The sequence below is a fragment of the Parambassis ranga genome, chromosome 20, assembly GCF_900634625.1.
Source record: "Parambassis ranga chromosome 20, fParRan2.1, whole genome shotgun sequence".
NCBI lineage: Eukaryota > Metazoa > Chordata > Actinopteri > Ambassidae > Parambassis > Parambassis ranga.
Genome location: NC_041040.1, coordinates 68,502 through 95,312, shown reverse-complemented (window position 1 = coordinate 95,312; position 26,811 = coordinate 68,502). Strand labels below are relative to the sequence as shown.

General features: G+C 42.4%; 1 protein-coding gene across 1 annotated transcript in view; it reads left to right on the top strand.

Moving 5' to 3' along the window:
- Positions 1–4,323: 4,323 nt before the first annotated feature.
- LOC114453055 (pleckstrin homology-like domain family B member 2) overlaps positions 4,324–26,811 on the top strand; it is a 31,576-nt gene continuing 9,088 nt past the window's right edge. Inside the window, 11 exon segments of the mRNA XM_028432699.1 lie at positions 4,324–4,633; positions 10,153–10,209; positions 11,270–11,393; positions 12,423–12,521; positions 12,605–12,688; positions 18,523–18,642; positions 20,498–20,682; positions 20,969–22,192; positions 24,391–24,768; positions 25,394–25,555; positions 25,678–25,815. Coding sequence (XP_028288500.1) covers positions 4,601–4,633; positions 10,153–10,209; positions 11,270–11,393; positions 12,423–12,521; positions 12,605–12,688; positions 18,523–18,642; positions 20,498–20,682; positions 20,969–22,192; positions 24,391–24,768; positions 25,394–25,555; positions 25,678–25,815 — 2,604 coding nt within the window. The 5' untranslated portion in view covers positions 4,324–4,600.

Here is a 26,811-nt window from a genome sequence, read left to right as displayed (position 1 = left end):
CATGTGTTGTGAAAGAGGAGCCCGTTGTGCCAAAGCTGTCTCAATGTTTCATGCAGACAGCGGCACCTTTAGCAGGGTAAGAAAAGCCAAATATGTGTGGAACTTGTGCCACAATTCCCATAAAACACTGTACTCATGCACAGCTATACATGTTTCTAGTGTTTAACTAAAAGCGACATACATAGAAAATATATGGCTATGTACAGCGTGGAAAGTCTCCATGGTCTGAAATGTTTTTTTGTGTGTGTTTGTGTCGTAGTAGTATGTGTGATTCTGTGTGTGTGTGTGTGATTACCCTGCATGACATAGACAGTAGTGCAGTGACAGTCCTGCATTTTTGTGGTGAGGATAGGAAAAAGAGGTGTGACAGGAGAGGAAGAGTGATTTACAGAAGTGAAAAACAAAACTTTGAAGAAAAATGAGGAAAGATTACAGAGCTGAAAGAAGGCAGAGGGGAAAAAAGGGAGAGTGCAGCCAGGATATAGGGCTGAAGAAAAAGTCCAAGGCAGCTGAATAGTTGACGAACATCTGCGACCTCCTTCAGCAGCGGCAGCATCTGAAAGGGAAATAAAAAACGTTTCTTTTCATATCAGCCTTGTCCGTTTTTTTCTCCCCCCTATCTCGACTCGCTTGTTCTGTCCAGGCCACGTTGTTGACAAGGTTGAGTGTGGTCACTAAGCACCATGAGGTCCACACACACATGCACAAAGAGACACAAGCACAGGCACTTTAATTGTGGAGTAATTACACATACCATGGCAGGCAAGTGGGAGAGCAGAGAGCAGCAGCTCGGACTGAGAGCATTCCTCTGTTGTTGGGTTTGGTCCTCCCCCTCTCTCTCATTCTCAGTGTCTTTCACTTCACTGTATCCCACTTGGCTTCCCAGGTTGCAAAGGAGTGAGGATGACAAACTAAGTGTGGTGATAAATGTGCTCTTGTTTCAGTTGTTTTGCAGACATTCTCTCCACTTCAGTCTATAAATCTGCAACTACACAACAGCAGACACTGGCATTTAAACCCATTATAAGTCAATGTGTCAACTCTTGCTTACCAAATTCAACACTTCAGTCCACTCCCCGTCTGCAGCCACAAGTTACAGCACAGAACGCCACAGGAGGTCCTTCCTGCCAGTGGCCATCAGACTGTATAACTCCTCCCCTTTCTGTAGGGAGAAGCGCTAGATAATCATGTCAGGCATCACTGTCATTCCTATATTATGTTTACTTAGCACCTTACATCTCCATATTGTATCCATGTATCATATATTGTGCTCATACCGCGTACTGTACTCTTTTTGGATTATAGTGACACTTATACTCTGTACTTAACTGCATTTAATGTAACTTAATACCTCTGGCACAAGAATTTCCTTCGGGATTAATAAAGTTTTATCTTATCTTATCTTATCTCTTATCTTATAGCAGTTCAGTGGGAAATATTTGCCTCATAAATCAGATGTCATCATTGGAAAAACATGGTGCAGTTTCCAGTTGTTTCCATAGGGCAGCAGTGGCTCAGTGGTGAGCAGGGTTGTCCAATAACCGGAAGGTTGGCGCTCCTCCCTAGTCGTTGTTGTGTGTCCTTGGGCAAGGCACTTTACCCGCATTGCCTCCAGTGCACTCACTGGTGTATGAATGCGTATGAATGGATTGGCGGTGGTCGGAGAGGCCGTAGGCGCACCTTGGCAGCCACGTCTCCGTCAGTCTCCCCCTGGGGAGCTGTGGCTACCACTGGTAGCTCACCACTGCCACTGTGTGAATGTGGTGTGAAAGAATAATGCATCTCAATGTAAGCGCTTTGAGTGCCTGCCCAACAGAGCAGAAAAGCGCAATAAGACCAATTATTGTTAATAATAACAAATGTTGGCATTTTAGGTGCAAAAATAACGTCAACTTTTACAGTTTACAGCTTCTATCCTGCATATTCATTGTGCATGATTACAGCTTTCAAATAGAATGTATGTAGTAGCATCAAGCCACATGTCTGCTGTGTATTTGTGTTAAATTAGCACCGAGCAGATGAGAAATCCAGGTTTTTTTGTGAGGTGATGTCATTTACGAGGTCAATAACACCCATTGCACTCAGATTTGTTAGTGTTCTTTTTCAGACCAGGATGAGTATTGAGGCAGCTGTGAAAACAAGTGACTCTGCATTTTTCATACCTCTGACTCAGAGAAAGGCCGTGACTGAACATGTGTGGAGGTGCTGCAGCACCGCCATAGGCCACAGACAATGAAGGAGGCCATTATCTGTCATTAAGGTGTTATTAAAAGCATCCTCAGTGATGATATGGGAGATCCCACTGTAATTACATGTGCTCTCAGGTAATAATAAAAAACAATTATGTGTGATTTTTAATCCACAGTAGTAGTGGTGGGCTATTAGATAATGTTGCTCTGGTGTTTTTGTACCTGTGTTTAAAACAAAGGGAATGTTGGCACATTAAGCTTTTTCTGGAAAGTTCCAGAGTTTGTGCCCAGCCTCTTGGGGTCACATGGGAATTTTGAAATTCATGTGGGAATCCTGTCACACATTTTGGCAGGGTTGTGGGATGATGTCATCGGGAAGGCTTAGCACATCGCATTTCCAGCAAGCAGCCATGGAGACATAATCTAATAACTTCTGGAAACACTTGACAAGAAAGAAAGTTGAAAGGAACCACAAGACAATTTTCAGGCTGTGTTATGGTGATAACATTTAGCTGGATGTCTCGGTAAAAGTGGACCCAAGTCTGCTGGGGGAATGGGGGGGATCTTTGGTTCTTCGGGTTCATCTGTAGATGTTTCTTTGTCCAGTCAAAATACCAGGTGCAAAGGAGCGCTGGAGAAAGTGGAGCAGGGCCGGGTGCACGAGTTCTCTTCCTGTTTATCCACACAGGGATCCGCTCGGGGCCTGAGAGATAAGATAATCCTGCTTCCCTGGATGTGCATGTATGTGTGCACTTTGGTGTGTGGAAGATAAATGCGTCTTGACCTCAGTCCCACACCAAAAAGACCAGTTTGAAGACTGCTTTTACAGAAGAACCCCTCATGCATTACTCTGTGGTCCAGTTCATGTGAGATGCCTAAACAGGATTCCGCAGGTTCATATCATGGTCCTGCATAAAGAATGTTATTACTTTATGCAACTGGCATTATACAGTGAAGAATGCAGAGAACATTACCTACTTCTGACACAGAACTGATGGAATACACGTGCCTCATGCTGTCCTCAGACTGGTGCGTGACTGGACGTGTTGCTGAGATTTTTCAGATAGTGTGCATAGCTTATGCAGCCTTCCATAGCTCACCCACAGCTCCCTGTGTGTAGCATGTCATAGACCAAATATTCAAGGATGAATCAATAATCACACACTAAGTGTATGAAGACAAAAGACTTAACTTCATTTATTACAGATTCTCTCTGGCTATAGTTTTAGTGTTCCCGCCATCAGAGGTGTTCACTTTAGGCCTGTCTTGCACCTGTGCCCCTGAGGTATGTTAGGGGTTTCACAAAAAACTTGCCCCTCATGTGGGCGACATGTCTCACTTGACTGAAGAATATGTGCCCTTCAAATTTACTCGCATTAAACTCTATTTCTCATACAGTAAATTCAATAATCACAACTCTTATTTAGCTCTTATTGAAGTCTGCAAATCAGAAATGAGATTTTATTTGCAGCATTTGAACCTGTAGTGTAATTAATAAAAAATAAATAAACATTCTCAGCAAATAAAAAACAAACTTTGGCACCAGCAGTTTTTACAAATAGTGCATTTAAAATTCCCCTTCAGGGACGTCTCTTCTAACAGGCCTTGTTATTCTTCTAAATAGAACTATTGTCTTGTGTTGCGAGGGGAAAAAAAACATTAATTCTATGAACCTTTTAACATTCCAAAGCCTGCTGCATGATTTGAGTTTGTTTGCTCCCGAGTCTGGACCGTTCTTTGTACTGATACAGTGTAGGACTGGACTGTGTCCTGTGAATGGAGCCTTGACTGCACCACTGTTGTAATAGCATTAGTTAAACACGCTTCTTATCGTTGTGCCTTGTTATCAGCTGCCATTGTAGGTCTTAAAGAATGCACATACTGAGGGACTCTGTCTCTCCTTGTGTCCCCTTGTCTCCCTCTCCTTGTCAGTCTAAAGACCTCTCTCTTTGGACCATTTATGATGAAGGGTCAAGTGTAGGTCTGTTAACACCTGCGCATTATTCCCTCTGTGTGTGTGTGTGTGTGTGTGTGTGTGTGTGTGTGTGTGAAAGGGGGAGGGAGCAGGGTGAGAGAGATTCCCTCCCCTTGTTCTCTCTCTCTCTCTCTCTCTCTCTCTCTCCTTCCAGCTGTTGCTGCATTCCTCTACACGTCGCGATTGGCTGAGGCCGCCGGCTTTTTTACGTCTGTGTAGGTTTTGAGTGTATGTATGTCGTTCCTGGTGTGTGTGTGTGTGTGTGTGTGAATGTGACACGGGATTAAAAGTCTGCCCCAGACAACCACAGGTTGCTCATGCTGCACGGGGAATGTATCCCAGGCTGTAGACAGAAGGAGCGCACGCAGTACTCTGGGTGGATTTATTTCCTTTCTAACGCGCAATATAGGCTCATTCTCGATCTTGGAGCAGCACGATGACAGAAGTGGCCAGTCCCGCTTCGATGATGGTGAGTACCCCGAGTGTGTGAATGTTGTAAAAGATTACGGTCGAATTGTATTAAATGCTTTTATTGTGACCAATAATGACCCACAGTTCAAAGAGGTCTTTGCGTCTTGTCTAATGTCTCTGGTCTACAGATTAGAAATAGTTAAAACCGATATGGATCAACCTGTTAAAGGAAAATATCTACATTGGATTAGATCATCGAGCTTTTTTAACTCTAAAATTATTATTTTATTTTATTTTCTGTGCTTTAAGCCTAGTGACTGTACTATTTGTCTCACCTGAAAAACAATATATAGCCACTTGAAAATCATTCAGTGGCACTTGGTTAATGAGAAAATCTAATTATCCAATCAGGGAAAACATCCTGGTGCTTGATTTGAATTAAAGACATTTATATGAGACCATGGAAAAGCACCTGAATGCCACCACAGAACTTTTCAACAACTGAAGAGCATTGATAATGTGTGTGTGTGTGTGTGTGTGTGGACTGGAAACATGTGTGTTAAAAAGTTCCTATAAAAACTAACCACTAAAAGCACAAAGGCCTATTGGCTCGAAATCATGGTCCAAACACAAACCTGCTCTGTGTGGGTTCATATCAGGTTTACAGCTATCAACTAATGGTTAAAACATTATGTTTATGTCAAGCTGGCTCTTGCCATCCCATGATGTGGAAACCAGACCCTCATGTCATGAAATCAGCTAGATTCATACAGCATAAGGGTGCAGTTATAATCTGAGGGATCCAAACAGATATTTGGACGCCATGTGTAATGTTGGTGTATGACAGTTACTGCTTGGATTGTCATTAGTGCAGTCAGTATAAGATCATGTTATGTTTGGAGGCCAGTGGTGCAACCTGGGAGACTTCGTTCAGTTCGCATTCATCTTTTTTCCTTCATATCTGGATTCTTCAGGTTTTTTTCTCTATTCATTTCCCACATTTTTACCTCCTGATCTCACACAGTCAGTTGCTTTTGTTATCTTTTCTTTCCAGCAGTCACAGTTCAGTTTACCGCATGAGCTTTTTCTAATAACGTGTCCTTCTCCATATCACTGTCCCTCCCTCCACTGTCTCTCTGTCATATCCTGCCTCCGTCTGGAAACCAAACATCAGTTGATCCACTGCATATGGCAGCTGAAGTAATCTGGTCTTTTCCACATACACCCAATAGAAGTTAGATTTCCTCCACCTTTGAGTCAGCTGCAACAACAATAGGCTTCCTTTCCTGTGTGGATCCTACTGAAGGGTTCAAAAAAAAAGCCTGTTAGGGAGGGTTAGAGTTTGAATGTGGGTGATATTTGTTGTGTGTTTTAGCAGAGGTTCAAGGTTAAGTTGTGTTAATCAGCTTTCAGAGTTTTTACCAAAACACACACAACCAAACCCACATGCATGCACACGTACATACATGGAGTTCTTTAAAGGTAGCATGCATGCAGACATTATTGCACAAACACACACTGTGTAATGAGGAGAAGGGAGGGAGTCATCCCTTCTTAGGCCTATGGGTTGCTCTATATGAGGGACACCGAGAGAGGGACTCCATATTAAACAGCATCTGTGATACAATGCTGGCTTTGTCAGGTGGGAGGAGGAGAGGGTAACACTGGAATGTAAGGGGAGGGGATGTTAGTGAGAGACAAGAGGGATGGAGAAAAGGAACGATAAAGACAGACGGAAGAAATCCAGCCATGGCATAGCATGCGAGGACAGAGAGATAAGACTGACAGCTCATCAAACCCCAAACTCATCTTCACTTGTTGGTTACGTTCAGAACAACAGCCTGCAGACATCATCTGGACTGAACTCCCTCCAAGCCTGAGGCTATACCTCAATAAAGCAGCCACACGAACAGAGGAAGCAGATGGCAAACATCAAATATATGTCTCAAAAGTAAAAAAAAAAGAACAACCCCGAAGCTTTGTCTGTTGCATATTGCAGCATTTTCTTGCTGACATTGCAAACAAAATCACGCTAGTAAAGATACACTCACACACATTAACTCAATAAAAACAATGTAGCCTGGGAGCTAACAGTACAGTTTACTGTTGTTAGATGAATACAAACAGACTTACTCACCCATGTAAGGAACTGAACTACTCCAGCTGAAACAATCTGCTCCAAATTAAGAAGATCAGCAATTAGATTTGTCCCGAGATGGATGGTGGTTTTCAGAATGCAGAGAAAACGATGCAGAAGGCGATTTAAACAGACAGAAAGACAAAACAGATGTAAACGGAACACAAAAACAGGAGGAGGGATGAAAGAAGAAAAACAGTCTGAGAGTGCCAGCTCTTTGCTTCTGGTTTTATGAGGTCTCTATCTTCCATCACTCCCTCTTTTCCATCACCCCACATTTCCCTCTCTCTCTCTCTCCTTCTATCTCCATCTCTCCAGATGCAGGGCAAATGAAGCATTTTGGGGAGACTCAGCTGTTCTACAGATGGGATCAAAGAGAGTGTGTGTAATGTGCTGTGTGTTCTTGTGATTTTAATTGTATATTAAATAAAAGGTTTCAGCCAGTCTTCATACTTCAGGTGTATTTAAGTTAGTCATTTAAATCCAGCAGCGACTTTATGCCAAATTGTGATGTTTACTGTCTTTATAGTCAGCCAGATTATTTCTTTATTTCCTGATTCAGGCACAAGTGTGCAAATGTTTTCTATTAAGTTAGAAGTTGTATCTCTTCCATGCACAACATGTCTGGTGGCTCCACTTCATCTTGGTCTACTTACTGTACACTTCTGTGTCTGTTTGTCTTAGAGTGATACATTATCAGAGAACATGAAACAAGCCCTTGCTGCATGAATTAAAGCCTGAAAGAAAATCAGAAGCCCGCCCGTCCTCACCAGGAAAATTTAACAAGAGGTTAAATATTTCAGTCCCTGAACACAGAACATATGCGCTGGACTTGTCCTGATGGCAGGTGAAAATGGTGACAGTGTGAATAGAGCAGTTATCAACTTAAAATTTGTTGAATGTTAAAGATTTGTGTGTTTTAAGGTGATCTTTGCCTAACTCCTTACAAAACAAAACAGCATGTGGTGTCAGGGGGACTCAAACCTCAGACTCCTGATCACATGTACCCCCACTGTTTCCAACCCACAGCTTTGCATGGACTTTTGCGTCTGTATTGGTCCCATGATGTTTAGCGATCCTTCATACTGCATGTTCCATTTAGGTAAACATAACATAATTCCAGGCTATACATCCATTTGTTCCATTAGCATAAATGTCACCATGTGTCATAACTGACATATTGTCCACATGTTTCGTAGGGACATGTGATGCAAATATTCAGCAGACATAAAGCCACAGAAGCACTCAGCTACAGTCTAGTTTCTGTCCAGAGTTGCTCTTAGTCTTATATTTGCAAAGGACAATATCTGCTTCTTCAGTTGCTTAATGTTTAACTGTGCTAAGCTGCTGAACATGTGATAGGTCAGTGCTCAAAATTGTATTGCCACATCAACAAGAGGCTAGCCTTTCTAAGACTACAGAAGTCCTTCTGGTGATCTCATACATCTTTCTAGTCTAGATATCCTGATCAGCGTATCACCAGGTTTGGTGTTTGAATCTAAAATTGTGATGAACCTAAAGATGAAAAGCTGCAATCTGGATATCCAGATAGGGGCTGACACACATCACTGCTCTGCTTTAACCAGAGCAAACAAGGCCACAGACTTGTCTTGACCTGCCTAGACTTGGGCTCCTGTGGTAAAAGGAGGTGAAGGGGGACACAGAAAGTAAATAACTAACAGAGACACATTGAAAGGAGGGATAAGACTGAGTAAAGAGAGAGAAGCTGTTTGTGAGAGAAAGACAGAAGAAAGAGGCTGGGAAGTACCAGACAGCAGAGGCAGCAGGATAGAGACAAGTCTCGTCAGTAGACTCAAGACAGTCCTGTGAAACTTGATTAACCCCCATTTTCAGCAGGGCTCTGTAACATCCAGATGATGCTGCCTTTATACGCTGTACGTTTGCTTTGTCTACACAAGTACACAGTGGAATGCAGAGCCCATATCATATGTGCGACAGCATAAAGACCCAATGTGTGGCTCTATTTGTAGAAGGTTGTGTGTGCATAGGGGTTATAAGGGAGGCAGTGAGGGTGTCAAAGCAGCAAAGGTGGAAGTGACCTCAGAAAGGAAACTGGTGCTGAATTAGAGGAAGTGGTACAGAGCTGAGTTTGATTTGTGTTTCCCCTTGCTGGTGATTGGAGGAAAGAAAGGAAAAGAGCGGAGAGTGAGATTAAAAAGGCAGGATTTCAGGACATGGGAAGGACACGTGCAAAAAAAAGACGAAGGCCGCTGTAGAGTTTGTGAAATGGAAAAAGAAATATCAAACACTCCCTTGATGGAAGGAAAAACTTTAAACAAACAAAGATTCCAACTGTGACAGCTTAGATTATTAAAGGATTATTATAGGATTATGTGACAGAAAGGGAAAATGACAAGGAGAGAGGAGAGGAAGAAAGGAAGGAAATGACAGGAGGTGGTTGCAGCGGTTTCCCATATGCTGTAATCATCTCTGCTTTGGTGAGAGGCATTTCACTCATCCATCTGTGTGTGTGTGTGTGTGTGCATATGTTTATGTCTGTGATTGTGTGTGGACACACAAAGAGTAGCGAGAGTGTTTTAGCTATGTAGGGTTGCAGGGTGCTGCGGGAGTTGTCCTTGGCACAGGATCTGAGTGTGTTTACTCAAACAAGCACGCTTACTTTTTAGATTTCGTTTCCTTTCATTTGGCTCTGTTTCCTCTTAATCAGGATTATTTATAGAAAACATGCAATTACGTCACAATCACTGTCAAAATGGTGACCACTGAGGGCTCCATAACAGGTGAATATTGTGGGTGTTGAATGGGTTTATAGCTACATTCCTGGAGGGCAGCCATTGTCTCTGTGGACTGGAGCATTGTCCCGGTGGAAACACAACTCTTTTATCAGTTTCCCACACTGGATCTTCCTGATTTTCCTCCTGAGGTCAGCATAATACACCCCTGTGATGGTGTCTCACTTCTTCTTGCCGTAGCACAGGGGGACCCCCCTCCTAGGTGTTGCCGCCATCATGTCCTCTTGTGTGATAAACCCCTTCAAAATCAAAGCATAATCTCTTGTGGAGCATAATCTGTTTAATAGATTAGGACATTCCTTGGTTGTGACAAACCTTGACATTTGACCTGTGGCATAGGCACAAAAGCTAATTGGGTGTCCAAAGTGTACATTTCATGGACATCACATGTTAACTGGCCTTTCTTATAAAGCTGCCCGAGGTGCCGGCAGCTTTAATGGGATGTTTCTACCAGTTGTTCTCACTGCAAAATGAAAAAAAAGGTTTGTGTGTGTTTTTTTCCTCTCAAGTGACATTTACTCTTTGGAACACTTTCAGAGGGAGAGTTCCTCTCATGTGGCAGCTGGTTGTGCTTCGAGCATCTTTTTTTATTCTGCTGTGTGACAGTATACTTGTGTACCCCCTGCTGTTTTCAGTTGTGTTCATAGAATATTTGCGTGTCTACAGGACTCTGAGAGGATGTTCCAACCAGAGTCAGATCAGATGTCTCCAGTAGAACTCAAGGTACAACCACAGATCACACAATTATTCCTTTTTCATGTATTCTGTCTGCAAATTAACCCTTGTGCAATGTTTGCAAACACTACCCTTTTGTGTTGTTTGGGACAAAAATTCGTCCTCTGACTTTAACAGTTTTAAAAATATATCAGATAAAAATGTTTTTGATATTTTGTTTGCATAGACCTTTTAATTAACTTCAGTTCTGATCAAAAGTAGTAAAACAATAATTTCCCCATGGGATTTTAACCCTTTAATCACCAATTTCATAAGGGGTGGTGGTTTTTTTATTTTAGATACTGTATTAATCCCAGAGGGAAATTCTTTACGGCTGCTGCCAAGCAGTGTCATACAATGACTAGCAAGGCACGCCACAGGCTAGGGTGAAGTGTCTTGCCCAAGAACACACAACAGTGACTAGGGAGGAGTTGGGATTGAACCACCAACCTTCCGGTTACTAGACAACCCTGCTATACCACTGCGCCACTGTTGTCCCCAAAAAAAATAGAAAAGGAGAATGTGGACTGGATTTTTTTAACCTTGTCTTGTCATGTCATGTCTTGTCATGTCAAACATTAGTAACAACATGGACTTTAATTATTAGTTTTTGCACAGCACTGGATTTTCATTTTCTGTCCCTTACGTGTTGTTCGTGGACGTTTTTGTCCCATAGACTTCCATTATAACCACATTTTTTGACTGCACAGCCATGGCACTACATAATCATGCATATCCTGTTGGTAGGAGGTAAAATTTGTGATTTTTACAGTTAACAACCCCCTATTAATAGGGTCATTAAGTTGTTGTCAAAAGGGGTCAAATTTGCCCACAGTATGTTATATACCTATGAAAATGTAAGTAAAATGATTCAATTTGCTCACATATAGACAAAGTTATGGCCAAAATAAATTGAAAAATTACTCTCAGAGGACACAAATGTCCCGAACAGTGCAGAAGGGTTGAAAAAGATTACATGGTTCATCACCTTGCAACATGATTTTATGGTTAAAATTGAATTCATGTAAGTTTGATAGACTGACCCTTTCATCATGACTGATGCTTGCAGTCTCCACCTCTGGACCTGATCGACACAGGGAAGGGGCTCAAGGTCCAGACAGCTGCACCTCATCTGGTCAGCCTGGGCAGTGGGAGGCTGAGTGTCGCTATCACCGTGCTTCCACTGAAAGAAGGTAATACACACATACATCACACAGGGTTGGATTACCAGGTCAGGTCCAACACCTTCACCATGGAGACTATTCAGTCTTCAAATGTCATTTCTCACCAGTCATGTAGATTGGTGACTTGAATGGGAAACTAGCCTGATTTCTGCTTTCTACTACTCATTTTTATGTGTCCTGCTGTTTTTGGAAGACATGACGTACACACAGGATGGAGTTTCCTACATAATTTATATCATTATAAATATATACACCTATCAGCTCACTAAGCCACAGGTGCCAGAGCCTCATTGCTATTCTTGTTAGCTAGCCAAACAGGGAGATCTACAGCATGATAAAATGAGAGACACGCTTATATGGCTGATTATTATTCAGTAGCCTGCAGATAAACACATCGAATACCACACAAACTGATTTTTAAGCTGTGGAAGCCAGTGAATATGTGTTCTTAGTAGGATAACAGTGGTGACTGCCACACACTTGAAGCATTATGAATCACAAAGCTCTTATTATGTACAACAGAGAAACACAGACTCTGCTTGTTTGGCCTCTTCTTCGCAATGTACAGTGAAAATTTATGTCATGGCTATAATTTATGTAGATGCATTCATACATTTTTAAAATAGCACTTAGCTCCAGATGACAAAATATTATGTCACATTTCCACACTGATGCAGAAATAAATAAATGTGTACATTATAATGTGTAATTTTAGCCATCATACATATAACAGTAGGAGCAAAACCTAAAATGTACAGTACAAAGGCTGTGATTAGAAAGCCAGAGCCAGCACTGTGACATTTTAAACAGCACTTTATCATTGTTTATTGCCTCGCCACACACTCTCCCAGCTTGGTGTGCCCCTTTCACGTCAGTGAGGAATTCCAACAATGTGAACTCGGAAGACTGAGAGTCTCTATTTTCTCCACAATGCTTCAAAATATGATTTTTTTAAAGATGCTATCTGAAAAAAGGACATGAACATGTCGACCCACTCAACAACTAACAGAACCTTGCTTATAATTGTCTGATCTCCAGGGGTGACCCGTATAGGCAGAGAAGATGCTCCAATACCTCAAGATATTACAATCCAGGGGCCCGGCGTTGAAGCAGAGCACTGCCTCATCATCAATGACGGTTGGTGTCTGTGCACTTCATGTGATCAATGAGTCATCTTTCAAAAAGTCTGACCCCCCTCCTCCTCCTTATCAACACAACAGGAGGGGTGGTGACCCTGGATCCCTGTGGTCATCTCTGCAGCCTGGATGGAGTCCAGGTCACTGTGCCTACTCCTCTCACACAGGGTGAGAACTTGTCAAACACACACACACACACACACATCAGATGTTTTTTCTAGTACATGCTTTGATATACTGCCACCTACTGGCTGATAGCAGCATTAACTTGACTTTATTGCTCAGAGTACATACTTTCAGTATTTCATAACTTGTGTGTGTGTGAAAGGGAGAGAGGGTGGTTATAGCTTGTGGTTTGGTTAACTTGCATTCCTGTCCATGTGTGCATGAGTCATAAGAGCACATTTAATGTTCTGCTGACGTTCTGCATGGAAACGGCAGGGTGTACAGTATGTTTGTATATGTGTAATTCTCTTGAACATATATTCCCATGTGTGTGTGTGCATTCCCACATGTTGGTATTTTGAATGGTGTGCGTGTGTGTGTGTGTGTGTGTGTGGGTACCTCTGGCTTGGTTTAACTTGTGGCTTGGAACAGCTAGGCTGCTAGAATGAGTCACAGCTTCCAGCAACTGCAGAACATACACAACACTGCAGGTTCAGTAGACTGCAGAAAACTTCTCAGATTCTGGTGTTTATATCTTTTCTTATCTTCTTGCCCACCTCCCTGTGTTTGTCTTGGGTCTCTTTATCTCTTTCACTTCTCCCTGGATGCTCTCAGTTGCTGTGCTCTCCCTGTTTCACTAGTTTGTTCCTTCTGTGACACTTTCCTCTGCGTTTTCCTTCCTCTTCATTTCCTTCTCCTGTTTCACAGAACGGTGCTGCACACTGACTTCTACTTAACACTTTTCCACTGTGTCCTGTGTGGCCCGGCCACTTTAAAGTTAAATATTGACAGCCTTATTTATCTTCCCCGCCGTGCCTGGCTCAAATATTGACATCACGTCAGAGTGTGTGTGCACCACACGAGACCAGGGGTAGTGTAAAGAAGCAGGGGTGGAGAAAAGGGGACTGAATAAAACAAGTATTTAAAAAGTCAAAAGGGCATGGTTAGGAAAATTATGGAGAGGAGGAAAGGGAGAACATCCTCAGGAATATCTGCTGCTCTGGGTTCACTTAGTCTAACCACACACACACACACACCATGAAGCAGTCTGGAGATGGTTAGCTATGTTTAGGAAATGATCTGTTCTGTATTTGGGAATTCAGAGTTTGACCTGGAATCACATCAGCATCACTGGAACAGCTGGAAGACACTTGTAGAATAGTAATATGTTGTCATGGCCTAGTAATCACAGTCCTGTCCATCATACACAAACACACTGCAGAAACACGAATGGGCTCAGGCTTGAATTATAGACGTGGAGGCCAAGGTCCTCCCTTTGAAGATGTCCCCTCACCCCCTGTTATCTCCCCCACTCTGAATCTTCCAGTTTGTCTCCAGCCCTGTTCGCACTCTAACCATTCTAGTGTTGTTTTATCTCGAAAGTCACATTAAATAAATAGTTTGTTGTTATAAAAACAAGTCTTAGCACCGGGTTAGCTCGTTTAGTTCAGCTAGCGCGACTTAATTCAAGGGAAAGAGAAGAAAATAGGTGAGTAGACAAAGAAAGGGGGGCGTCCGCCAAATACCTCACTTTAGAACCGACCAACTTCAAATAAGGGTGCCGGCGTGTTAGGCGGTTTATTCGCATGTGTTTTTTAAAATTACTTACACGTGTGTATTCTCTTTTATAATTTAATCGTCTTATTTTTCAATATAATGACATTTCTACTGGTATAGATTGTTTTAAAATAGTTTCCTCTTGTTATTCCTGCGCACCAAACACCCCTATTTACCGCTAATATGGTACAGTCCCAGACTCCGGCTCATGGACGGTAAATCAGTGAACTTTCTTCCACACGGAGAGGAGACGGCTGAGGATTCATCTCAGGAGGGACGCAAACAACAACAGAGCCCGACAGCACTGTAGTTAGTTATATAAGCAGTTTATAGTTTACTCTTTTAGGAATATGTGCATTTAAGGGTCATGATAATTTATCATACGTTTAAAGAAAGATACTAGCTGTCGTGATTCGTGCTCACTGAATGGGACTGTAAAGGTCTGTAACGGTTTTATTTCTTCTTCTTTTTTTGTTGAAAAAATAACACTATGTTTAGTCATAGAAATCTGTTTTGTTCTTTTCTTCTTTACCGAACTTCACCCATTTATACTACAACTTTGAAATTACACTAACATTAACACTATATCATTACTTTTTTAGATATTGTAGTACGAACAACAAATGGCTTGTCAATCAAGTCCTCTGCTTCCTGGAGAGTGTGTATGTGCAGCTCCATCTCTGTGTGTGTGTGTGTGCAGCTCCATCTGTGTGTGTGTGTGTGTGTGTGTGTATGTGCAGCTCCATCTGTGTGTGTGCGTGTGTGCAGCTCCATCTGTGTGTGTGTGTGTATGTGCAGCTCCATCTGTGTGTGTGTGTGTGTGTGCAGCTCCATCTGTGTGTGTGTGTGTGTGTGTGTGTGTGTATGTGCAGCTCGATCTGTGTGTGTGTGTGTGCAGCTCGATCTGTGTGTGTGTGTGTGTATGCAGCTCCATCTGTGTGTGTGTGTGTATGTGCAGCTCCGTCTGTGTGTGTGTGTGTATGTGCAGCTCCATCTGTGTGTGTGTGTGTGTGTGTGTCTGATAGGTTTGTTCACTGATGCATAGGCTGATTCCTGACTGACCTTCAAACCAGACTCAGGTCTTTTTCTACTTTCACATACTCTTTGAACCAAACCCATCAATGTCCACAGTCCTAAAGTTGTGTGTTATCAGGAATCAATATTGTTTATTGTCTTGCTTAACTCTTAAATATGCAGGATAGGCTACTTTCTGATTGGCTGCAATGTAAAAACAGGCTAAAGTCATATTTCTCTTTTTTATTATGAGTAGTTAAAATGGTAAATCGCAGTCAAGCTGCTCATGTTACAGGAGGATTGTATATGAATCACTGCTGCCGCTCAGGTCAATTCAAAGTGAAAGCTACATTTCTTATGTGCAGCCACATCTGTCAGCTTTCCATCACAACCTGTTGGTTGTAGCGTGTTGCCTGCACCCTTTGTGTGGCATGCCTTTGGGCTTTGAATCAGAAGGTAAGTTTGCAGACTGCTGTGAGTGCACATGACAAAGACAAGCAGCCCATACTCTGCATGAAGGCAGACTCAGGATACCTGACACCTGAGAACAAAACCTGCTTCATTGTCCCGGATCTTCATTGTCTTCACAAGGCTTTCTTCTGCCTGCCCCCCTGGCACATGTGGGCCTTTTCTTTTTTTTACACTAGATGAAAAGACATCTGTCTTTTTGATGAGCTTGATGTTTGTATTTACCTTTTTATTTGTGATTAAAGCCAGATTAGAGGTTTTTTTAAAAGGTTAAACCCAGGCTTGTATCCTTCTGTCGAGGGAAGCTGGGTGTGTTGATGCTTTGTGAGAAAGATTTCAGATAAAGCAGAGAGAAGATCTCTACTGAGTTGGTATGAGTGGTGAGTGTGTGAGAAACGGTGTGATTGACCTAATCTACAACTCAACTCCCTTGAGAAAGGCCAGCCTGTGGAACCATGCACCACAGAGAGGGTTAATGTGTGGTTTTGTGGTCAATTTACACTCCCACTGGGACCTGTGCATGCATCATTTCATGAGTGAATAACTTTAGTTTATATTGATGTCAGGGATTAATACAGCGCTTTTTTTTCAAGTAAGCTACAACATTTTGGCTACAACTGGAGGTGCATTGCTTGTGATGACACATTGAAATATTTTTAGTGTGATTTCTTTGCATGTCAGGTAGTGTCAGGTCACTGAGCTTCATCTGGTCGTGTGTTTGACATGGAATGTTGTAATTGGTTTATTTTTCGTTCTAGCCTAATGGTCTCAATTTGGCGATTCCTCCACTTATGTTAACTAAATAGAGAAACAGTATTAAGTTTCCCCTCCCATAACACTGCGGTGAGAGTAGATCTACACAGGGACAGAAATTGGCTCCAGACTTGATACAGCTCCTACATCTGTGTCCTCAAAGACTCTGAGGTCGGACTTTGTAGATTGCAAACTTTAAATTATCCTATAAATGTATATACAGACTAATTTCAAGTTTTGTTGTTGTTGGTTAGGGTGTGTGTGTGTGTGTGTGTTGGAGAGTGCATGCTTTGACATGGGAGGCAAACATAATTTGCTGGTAAACAAGTGCCCATGTGAATGAGATTAAATGTGTTTGTTGTGGATAGTGTCTGTGTGTGGAGAGGTGGGTGGGCATGTTTAGAACTCATTCAGAATTTCTTCATCTTCGATTATTTGTCTTTGTCACATAGACACACATTCGCGTGTGTTGCAGCAGAAGAGGATTAGCTAGTAGATATTTGTTAGCTGAGGAGCTGAGAGGAAATTAGAAAGAGTGGAAGGTTGGGGGCTGTGAACAAATCAGGCTGTCACACTTAACTCTCCACTTGAAAAGTGGCACATGGTGAGGCCATTGAGGGTAGGAAATTAGATTTTTACAAGAGTTGACTGCTGGCTAAGTGTGTGTGTGTGTTTGTGTGTGCTAAATACTGGAAGGTGCTGTGATTCATTAGACAGACACTGTTACAAGACATGTTTCCACACATGCCAGATACAAAGAGCATGCACAACATTTTGAAGACATACACTTTAATTAGTCATGTCTGGCAATACGTATTATTAGATCTTACGCACACTCGCTGACATGGTGGTGTGTGTGTGTGTGTGTGTGCTTCTCTCCTATTTTCCCAGTCTTTTGATCTTTCTGTCATGATGCCACTTCCTTACAGTTTGTGCCCAAACCTGCAAGATTGTGTTTACATAAGTATGGATTTGAGAGGTTCACAGTCCAGCTGTGTAGACTAAACATTTCTTACACTGTTTTCATGGCTGTGTGTGTGTGTGTGTGTGTGTGTGTGTGTGTTCGCTCCACCTCACCACTGCAATGAGGTTCCCCCTGTGCGGAGAATTACAGCTTTGAAGGCAAAAAAAAATCTGCTCCTGAGGCACTCTAAGGCAACGTCTAGACAGATGTGACTTCTTATGTGTCAACAATAATCTTACATTAGGCTAATAGTGCAGCTTTTAGCTTGATGTGATATTGGACATACTGTAAGGCTGGGAAAGAAAAAGGCAAAAAAGAGAATGAGAGAAAGGAAAAAAGCAAGAAAAACTATTTTGACTTTTTTCCATTCAGTCTTTTTCCATTTGCCCTCTCGTTATCCCCCTCTTTGCCTCAGTGGCTGCGTCTGACTTCAGGTCCAAGGAATCTGATGTAACTGTAATAGAGCTATTATGAGGTGCTTTTTTAGTCTTTTACACATGCTAACGTTGTGGGGGTTAGGCTGTAAGACTCGACCGAAGTTTCTGCATTAATGACGGTTTAAAAAACATATTTTATGAAACCTCTCATTTCCTTTTTGTATCTCACTAAAATACACATTTGTGTGTTGTTTTTTTTTGTCTTTTTTTCCATTATTTGGGTAAGACCTCCTCTATGTGTGTCAGCACTGCTGTCTCTCTGTGTTGCCGTCTGAAGTATTTGGACAGCTGTGGCTGACTGTGTGTATTACAGAGGTTGTGACCCTGACATCTTGTTTAATACCTGGCCCTCTTAGCCTAATTGATGGCCAGAGCAAACACTGTGGTCTGCGTGCAAGCATGTGTGAGTGTGCGTCTGACTGTGAATAAATATTACAGGCTCATACTAAGTTGTACTTTTGACGATCTCTCCATACACTGTATGTATATTTCTGTACTGCAATATGTTGTTTTCAGGGTGTTAAAATGAGGTTTCGACTACTATGTGAAATTGTAGTTTTGACCTGTTCATTGTCATTAAATGTCATCCTCTGTTGGTCATACGTAGCACATTTTTACTATGTCTTTTTGTGTTGTCTTTCCAGGTTATTCCCTGTGTCTGGGTAAATCCTATTTATTCCGATTCAACCATCCTGAAGAGGCCACCAGAATGAAAAGCATGCTTCCCCAAAAGAGCCCTGTGTCCGCTTTAGCCTACAACACAGGTACACACATGGGTTGTAGTGAAAGTGTAAACCCCTGCCCTCACCCTAAACTATACTTGATTCTTGTGCTTTTTTCCCCTCTCTTTCTCCCCATTGTGTTGCCACGTCACCATCTCCTCATCCATTTATGTCTTTGCTCTGCTACCTTTATTTGGGCATCAAATGCACATCTGTGTTCCGACAATGTTAGGGTGGGGGCACGGCTGTCTTTCAGCCCTCTCATATATCTTTCCTAAACATACCAACTCACTGTCACACACACACATGCTAGAACTCAAAATCCAAAGCATATTGGTATGTTTTTTTTTTTTCATCTGGTGCCTCTCCTTTGCCATGGTGATGCAGCTGGACTCTGCTGTCTCCTTAGTGATTGATCTGGCTGTGCGCATGGTGCATGTGTGTGTGTGTATTCCCCGTTCAGTGGAATTCTTGCTCTTTAAACCCCTAGACAGGAGGAATGTTCTCCTCTCTCCCAGCTCAGCTTCACTGAAATTTAAAAACATCTTTCTGCCCCACATTCACACACCCCCACACAAAGTTGCTATTTGCCTGCTGTATAGGCAGCCATAATCTTTACTGTTAACCTCCAGAGTTCCAAGACTTACACTCTAACAGCTACACCTAATGGAGCAAGAATAGCTTGGGATTGAACAGATGATCATGATAAAAGCAAGCTGATGCACACCAGCCCTCAAGTATAAATCTGCCCATGTAAGGACACAAACACCATGTGTGTGTGTGTTCGTGCGCCTTTTGGGTTCTTATGATGTCTTTAATTTTCTGCCCCATTTCTCCCCTCATGTAAGGTTTGACATTTTCTCACACAGGCTTAAATTCAGGTTTATGGTATGAATTTGAAGGTGCTTTTGTTTTGTGTTTTGTAAATCAGTTAACTGAGCTGAAGTGAATTGAAATATTCATAAACACGTCTGCACACTCTTGGCATATCTACCCATGGAAACTACAGATTTGTATTTCTCTTAGGTGGAGCCACAGTTGTCTGTTGGAGGAAAGCGAGTGTATGTGTGTGTGGCAGTTAAACACTGGGTGGTCTACGCTTGAACATTGTAATAGCTCCTTTTCCACATAAAGCACAGATGAGATGAAAAATGGGCAGGATTCTCACATATTGCTCTACCCTAAGTATTTTCACCTGTTTGTGTCATGACTGGATATTTACTGCTAGCTTTTAGGAATTCTGCACAAGTAGAACTAGCACTATCAGTTTTGCTGATGCAAGGATTAGGGTTTAAGTAAGTCACAGTTTTTGGATGATATTTTTAAGTTAGTTTTAGCAAGAAGGAAATAGGGGGAAAAATCAGTTGAGGTTTGGAAAAAGACCCCCTTACTGCTGATGCTGCTCAAAATAAAAGGCTTTGGAAAGGGCGGTGGGCCCCTTGAGGGTATTCCAGAATATTTTGTGGTCTTTTTCATTTACCAAATCCTATACTGAGGAACGGAACTTAAGTTGAACTGTTTATCTTGGACCTAATGGAGGGGTTTTGTGTGAGTGTGTGTTTGCATGCAGTGTCTGTGTGTGTGTAGGGGGGATTCTATGCCAGTTGTGGATTGTTTGGGTTGGGTTTGTTCTGCCAAAAGCCTCATTTATGAATAGCTGCAGCTTCAGGTACACATGCAACCTCCCTCTTTCTTCTTTTTCTATTTATGATCATTGCCCCTCCCTCTTTTTATTCTTCTCTCCCTGTTTCTGATCTTTTGTTCGTGTTTTTTTTTTTACTAAATAAACAGTAAAAAAGTTAAGATTTATCATCCTCTTTACATCTACACTGCTTCCACAACAGTTAAAATTTTCTAACATGTGTTTTTTTTTAATGTCATTTTTTTTGACCTTCAGATTACCTGAAGTTTAGCAGTGACTATAGCCATGCAGTGGTGGGTGGCACCAGTAGTGCTAGGGGCATGCGATCAGCCTCTGAGCTTCGGGACTTGATGGACACCCTACAACGGAAGAAAATCGCCCTGGAAAACAGTCTGAGAGCCAATGGGAATGCTAACCCCTCCTACTTCAGCATGACCCAGGTCAGCCTTCATTCAGCTCCACTTCAGGCTTTATTATGTATCCACAGCAACTTTAACAGGACTTGTGCTCCATGGGCGTTTCAGGCTAAACAGGGCTAACCAACGTTTACTTATTACCCACAATAGCTAATGATTCGTGGTTAATCATTAACCAAGGCTCTACTGCTTTTTTCATTGGCTACACAATTTATAACTCGTTTACTAAAGCTTCACTATAAATATATATTTCATTTTTGTGACATTATTTGCTACAGCTAAACACATTTTTTTCACTTTTTTCTCTTAGTCTCCCCCCACCACACCTGTGTCAAGTCCTGCCACATCTTCATCAGCCTATCAGGAACAAGCCAGACGTTTCTATGGCTCAGATCGTCCACCTATGTCTTTGAAATCTGCTCCACCTCTTTCCCCCGGACGACGATCTGATCCCTCTTCCTCTCTGGCCTCCCGTACCTCTGCTGGCCGCCACCAGGACAATTTTAGCGATAGCAGGCGACTGCACAACCAAGGCTCCTCCCCGCTACTGTCCACGTGGAATGGTGGAGGCTCTTCCAATTCTGTTGCTGGTAGTGATAGCTTCCTCCTCTCTCCTCCTCCCTCCTCCTCCTCCTCAACTCGCACCTCCACGACAGGGGGTGCTGTCAGTATGCCCTCAAGCCCACGTCTCGGCCGCCGTAGCTATGGGAACCAAGAGACGTCATCCAGCAGTCGAACCAGGAAATACTCAGCAGGCTCACTGAGTGGGATGGTGGCAGGAGGGCACAGTCGCTCATTGCCACGACTCTGCCCATCACCCCGTGACAATAGCAACGGACTGACCTTGTCAACTCTTCCTCCACGACGGTCTGATATTGCAGGGGGTTACAAATATAGCAAAGACCTTTACAATGACGGTCAGAATGCCAGCACCGACTTCAACCACAATGCAAGTAACTCTAACCAGCAAGTTGTGAACAGGAATCAAGGCCAGGCCTTAGCTCAGGGTGAGGGTGTTGTATCTATCTCCCTCTCCTGCCCTAAGAGCTCACCCTCCACCACCAACTCTGACCCTCCTACTACTGCCCCACCAGATGTGACAATCCCATCTCGGACAGGGGGCTCCTCATCTCCTCGTGTTGCCAAAAAACTCAGCCTGACCTCCAGTAGCTCCGTGAGCTCTGTCAACTCCACAAGCTCCAGCCCTGCAGAACCAGAGAGGTTGTCTGGTCATGTAGTCTCCCCTGGAATAGAGTTGGGAGAGAGGGACAGGCAAAGGGTAGGCCTAGAACTAACCAGTACCACAGGACTTGGGCATGGACAGAGGAGGTCTTCTTTTGGGAAGGCAGGGCTGGAACCTGGAATTGGTTTTGGGGAGAGGAGACAGTCCTTTGGAAAGGCAGGGATGACCCCACCGGGTGGTTTCAGGGAAAGAAAGGGGAGTATCAGCTCACTGAGTGGGAAGGAAGAACTGACAGACTACCACCAACGCCAAAAAGAAGAGAGACTTCGAGAGCAGGAAGTGGAAAGACTGGTGAGTTTGTTTTGTTTGGATGTTGTTTCACTGCGTTCATCTGTATTTTCTCCTGACAATATTTTATTGAAGGTAGATTCTTTGTGGTCAAATTAAATGACCCTTTGGTGTAATCAGATGTAAATCATATCTAATCGATTACAAATTATTGAGGAATGTGACATGCACATAAACACAAACACACGAGAAATTGACTAAGAGCAGGAATGCTTCGCTTCAGAGTAGTAACCTAATCTTTGGTCTTCCACACATACTCTCCCAGGGAGGTTAACACACACACAGAATGAGGTCTACCACTCTACAGATGCTTATGGCAGTTAGCCCATACTAACAGGACTATTCTTAACTCTATCCTTGGATTGTGTGTGTGGGTGCATGTTTATGTCAGTCATGTAGAGGTCCGCCCAGTGTGGTTTCTGCTGCAGAGGAGCCACAGAACACATCAGTCAGAAATGGGTTAGAGAAACCAAGAAGATTATAGAGTTATGGTGCAGCAGGTGGATAAACACACAAATGCTCAGCATATAATGACAACCGGAGTCATTACCCCTCTATCCTTATGTCTTTATAGGCCTCTCTTTTCACACAGCCATACTAAGTGTCTGTTTATCTGTGAGAAATAGTTTTCTGAATGCTGTATAAATAAAGCTGGCTTCCATAAGCTTGACAGTGGTATTTACTAGATATCTTCAATTGAGTTCAGATAGACTTGCTACTCATGTTACCATTAGAGCCAGTTTACACCTCTGAAACGGAACATTGAACTCTGTAGTTTTTTATGCTGAGCTTATTCAAACAGTGACTTCATTTCTGAAAATAATATTTTAAAATTATTTATTTCTGAATATATAGTGAATGAATATATTCATGCATTTTAGCATTAACAGATGCTAAAATGATCATATTTGTTGAATTGTATGCAGACTTTTCAGTGTAAGACCCAAGCTCAGGAACACGTCTCTGTTTATCTTAACTTTGTATGCCCTCTGCTGGTAGTTGTATGTGTGTGTGCCAGGGTTTTCTTAGGGTGTGTGTATGTGTTTTACATTCCAGTTACTATGCAGTTAGTAAAAAGCACTGGACATGCAAACAAAGCATAATTTTAATTCTGCTGTTTGTCTTTCCACTACGTGTCAATTTTTCTCTCTTGTTTTTCTTTTTTACTCTCTTGTGTCTTCTGTTTTTTTCAATGTGTTTCTCTCTTACTCACTTTCTGTCTGTCTCTCTGTCGCCAACAGCTGTTTATTAAAAGGGCTCCGCAGAGGCTTGTGTCCATTAGAATAGAACAAGGTGACAAAGTGACACAGGCGTGTTTTGTTTTTGCTCCTGGTTTATTTACATATTATAAAGTGTGTATGTTTTTTTGTGTGCACCCACACACACATATATAAAACGCTCCAACATTTATCAGTTTTTGTATTGTGTGTGCTGCTTTGTGTTTTTCCTAAGTAGGATTTCTCTCTTAAGCCTTTCATCCAGATAACTAAGTCTTGTTCAGATTCCTTCCTAGAGCACAATTCCCTGGAAAGTGTCTTGTTTCTGTAGTGGCTCTACACACAGACGCATTCCTGTCTTTGGTGTCATGGCTCCTTCTCATGCTCTCTTCCGATCATAGTTGACAGCTGTCCACGCTTTCGTTAGCTCACTCCCTCCTCACACACCTCGGTCCCTCTGTATCTAATATTACTTATACAAGCTTGCTGTATGGCTTATAAGTGTCGCTTTCCAGAGAAGGTACTGCTGAGGCTAAAGGGGCCATTTTGACCCTCTGCAGCCTCTGTAGCTCCCCACACATAGCTGTGTTCTGGCAGGGACATCTGTGGGAAGGGGATTCCCACAGATGGGATTGTCAGTCAGTATGCTTTCTAACATATGCAAATGATATTTTTATTATTATGTAAATCACATGTTGGAAAATCTATTTATTGCTCAGTGTTTTGGATTAAACGAGGAGATTTTAGCTTAAGGGCCTGACTTCTACGATGCTTCCTCAGGTAATGTAAGCAATGAAAGCTTGACTTCATGATGGAAAGACACTGTACCTCAGCTGCTGTGACTCTTTTGTAGTAGTGAACTGTGTGTTTATAACTATTCTGAGCAGCTACACACAGAATTAATAAGACAATAACAATGATTTGACACTGCTGCATGTGCATCTATTGTAACTCATAACCATGTTTGTGTGTGGTCATTTCTAGGAGCGTCAGCGGCTAGAGACAATCTTGTCACTGTGTTCTGAGCTGGACCGGGGGGAAAGGGATGGAGGTGGTGCAGCAATGAGTCCCATTTCAGCTGTTGCAGATCTTCGAAAGATCAACCAGGAGCTTGAGAAGCTGCAGCTCAATGACGATGATGATGACACGCCATCAGTTTTTTCAGACTCTTCGGCAATTAATGGAACAGTGGGGAATGGTCACACAACCTCCCCTGGATCGGAAAACGGTTACTATGATGATGATCTACAGGTACGACGGAGGCGCAGCAGTGGTCACCGAGACAACAGGGCAGAATCACCTGCTGTCAGTGTGCGAAGCTTCGCCCCCTCACCATCTCCACGAGCACAGAGGACAAATGAGGTACATGACAAAAGACACATATAGATGTTTATTAGAGAGTACAGAACTATACACATGTTGCAATCACATCTTTCAATTGTTAACCCTGTCATAACCTCTAATAGGTTTTCTTCTGACTTAAGGCTGTATGAAATACACTATTACTCTAGTCTTGTCTGTTATTCACACTGTGAACTCTAACAACTACAGTGATAGATGAATATTCACCTCTGCTCAAGCAGCACCTTTGACTTTGGTCAGATCTCAAATTATTATTTAGGATTAATGTAGGAAGTGTTTATGTGTCCTTTTCCGTCTAGAAAACATAAGGGCGACAAGGATTGCTCCTCCTAATACTTGGATAGCATTGACATAAACATCCAACACAGATGGTAGATATTTACAGCCCATTGATTAGATTAGAGCAGGCTACCATTTTGAATTGACAGCTGGTGTTTGTATGTGTATACGTGCCTGTGGCTGCTCACTTTTGTTTGGACTACACAGGCAAATATTATTTAGCAGGAAACCTTTCACAAACTACAGTGATAATATTATTACAATAAACCTCCCAATATTGGTCACATGTTGCCATTGCATCTGAACAGTAGTCTTATTTGTGACCATATTATTATGATGTTAACAGAGTCTAGATGATGCAGCTTGCCGCTGTAGACCTGACATGATGTCTTCAGAAGAGGAAGTACGGCGTGTGGAGGAAGAGAGGATCCAGGTGCTGAATAACATAGAGGAAGTAGAGCAGAAGATCAAAGAGCTGGACAACCAGATAGAGGAATCTGCCCGAGAGGTATGGAGAAAGGACAGGACAGATAAATTGGCTAAACGGCTAATTTCATGTGATAAATGTAAGATCAAAGCAACAATGGAATTTTGTATAGAATAACTTAAAAAAATGCCCATTTCTTAAAGGTGGAGGTAGAGCGGGCTCTGGTTGATGCTGAGCAGGAGTCAGAGGTCGCTGCTCTCCAGCAGGAAAAAGATGCTTTGGAAGCACTGCACAACAAGATGGCTGAACTTGAGACCAAATCCCAGCAGGAAAAGGATAAGGTATGTGCCTGATGATGCAACGTATGCAAATTGGTTAAATGTCTCCTTTTTTTGGAGCTGGTAAGTGATATTAGTAGTCATGGTCAAAGGGGAGAAACAACCCACCTAATGAAAGATGTCTTAAATTTTTAAAAGCCATCTTCAAACATATACACTAGAATTTTACCAACATCAGGCGTTTCCCTTCTTGTGTATTGGAAACACATGGGCAACTCCAAGACTCTCATACATTTAAGAGTCATGTGACCAACTGGTAGGTGTTAATCCTTCTCATGCTGTCTCTGGTCCAAATATATATCTGCTAATGCTGCCTCGGGTGTGGCGGTCACCAAGTGATCCCATCTTACACACACTTCTCCAGGTTGCTTGTGTGTGTGTGTCTTTCTACGTTTATACCCCCATAGAGTATCAATGACGGGTTAGGAAATGTAAGTGGATAAACGGATGGAATTTGTGTGTGTGTGTGCATGGTTCAGTTTGGCACAGTGATATTATCCTCTGTTGGACTGGGTCCTGGCCTTACTCTAAAATTTCCATGCTGTTAGACAGTGTTGATGATATCATCATGATATTGACAGAGACAGGGAAAGAGAGATTGAATACAGGGGTGTTGAAAACAGACTGTACGTTGTGGTTGCCTGTGTATGTTGTGGTGATTATAAAAAAGATCATTAATGTTAACACTTTCATACATTCTTCTCACACACTCACCTCATTCATTTCCATTCAAACAGAAAAAAAAGGCAGGAGAAAAAAAAACGCACATGACATTTTATATACCACCTCCATGTATTCATTTCTACCCAATTCTTGTAATCAGTTCTCCTTTGCTGTGCTTCCCCACAGTTTTCCCCTCCTCCCCTTCCTCCAGGCTACCATTACTGACCAGGTTGCCGTAGTAACTAACTGTGGCTGCCTCAGTCCCCACTAACGCTGCCATCCTCTCTCTGTCCTGTGTGTGTCTGTGTGTATTTATATGTACACATAAACAAATGT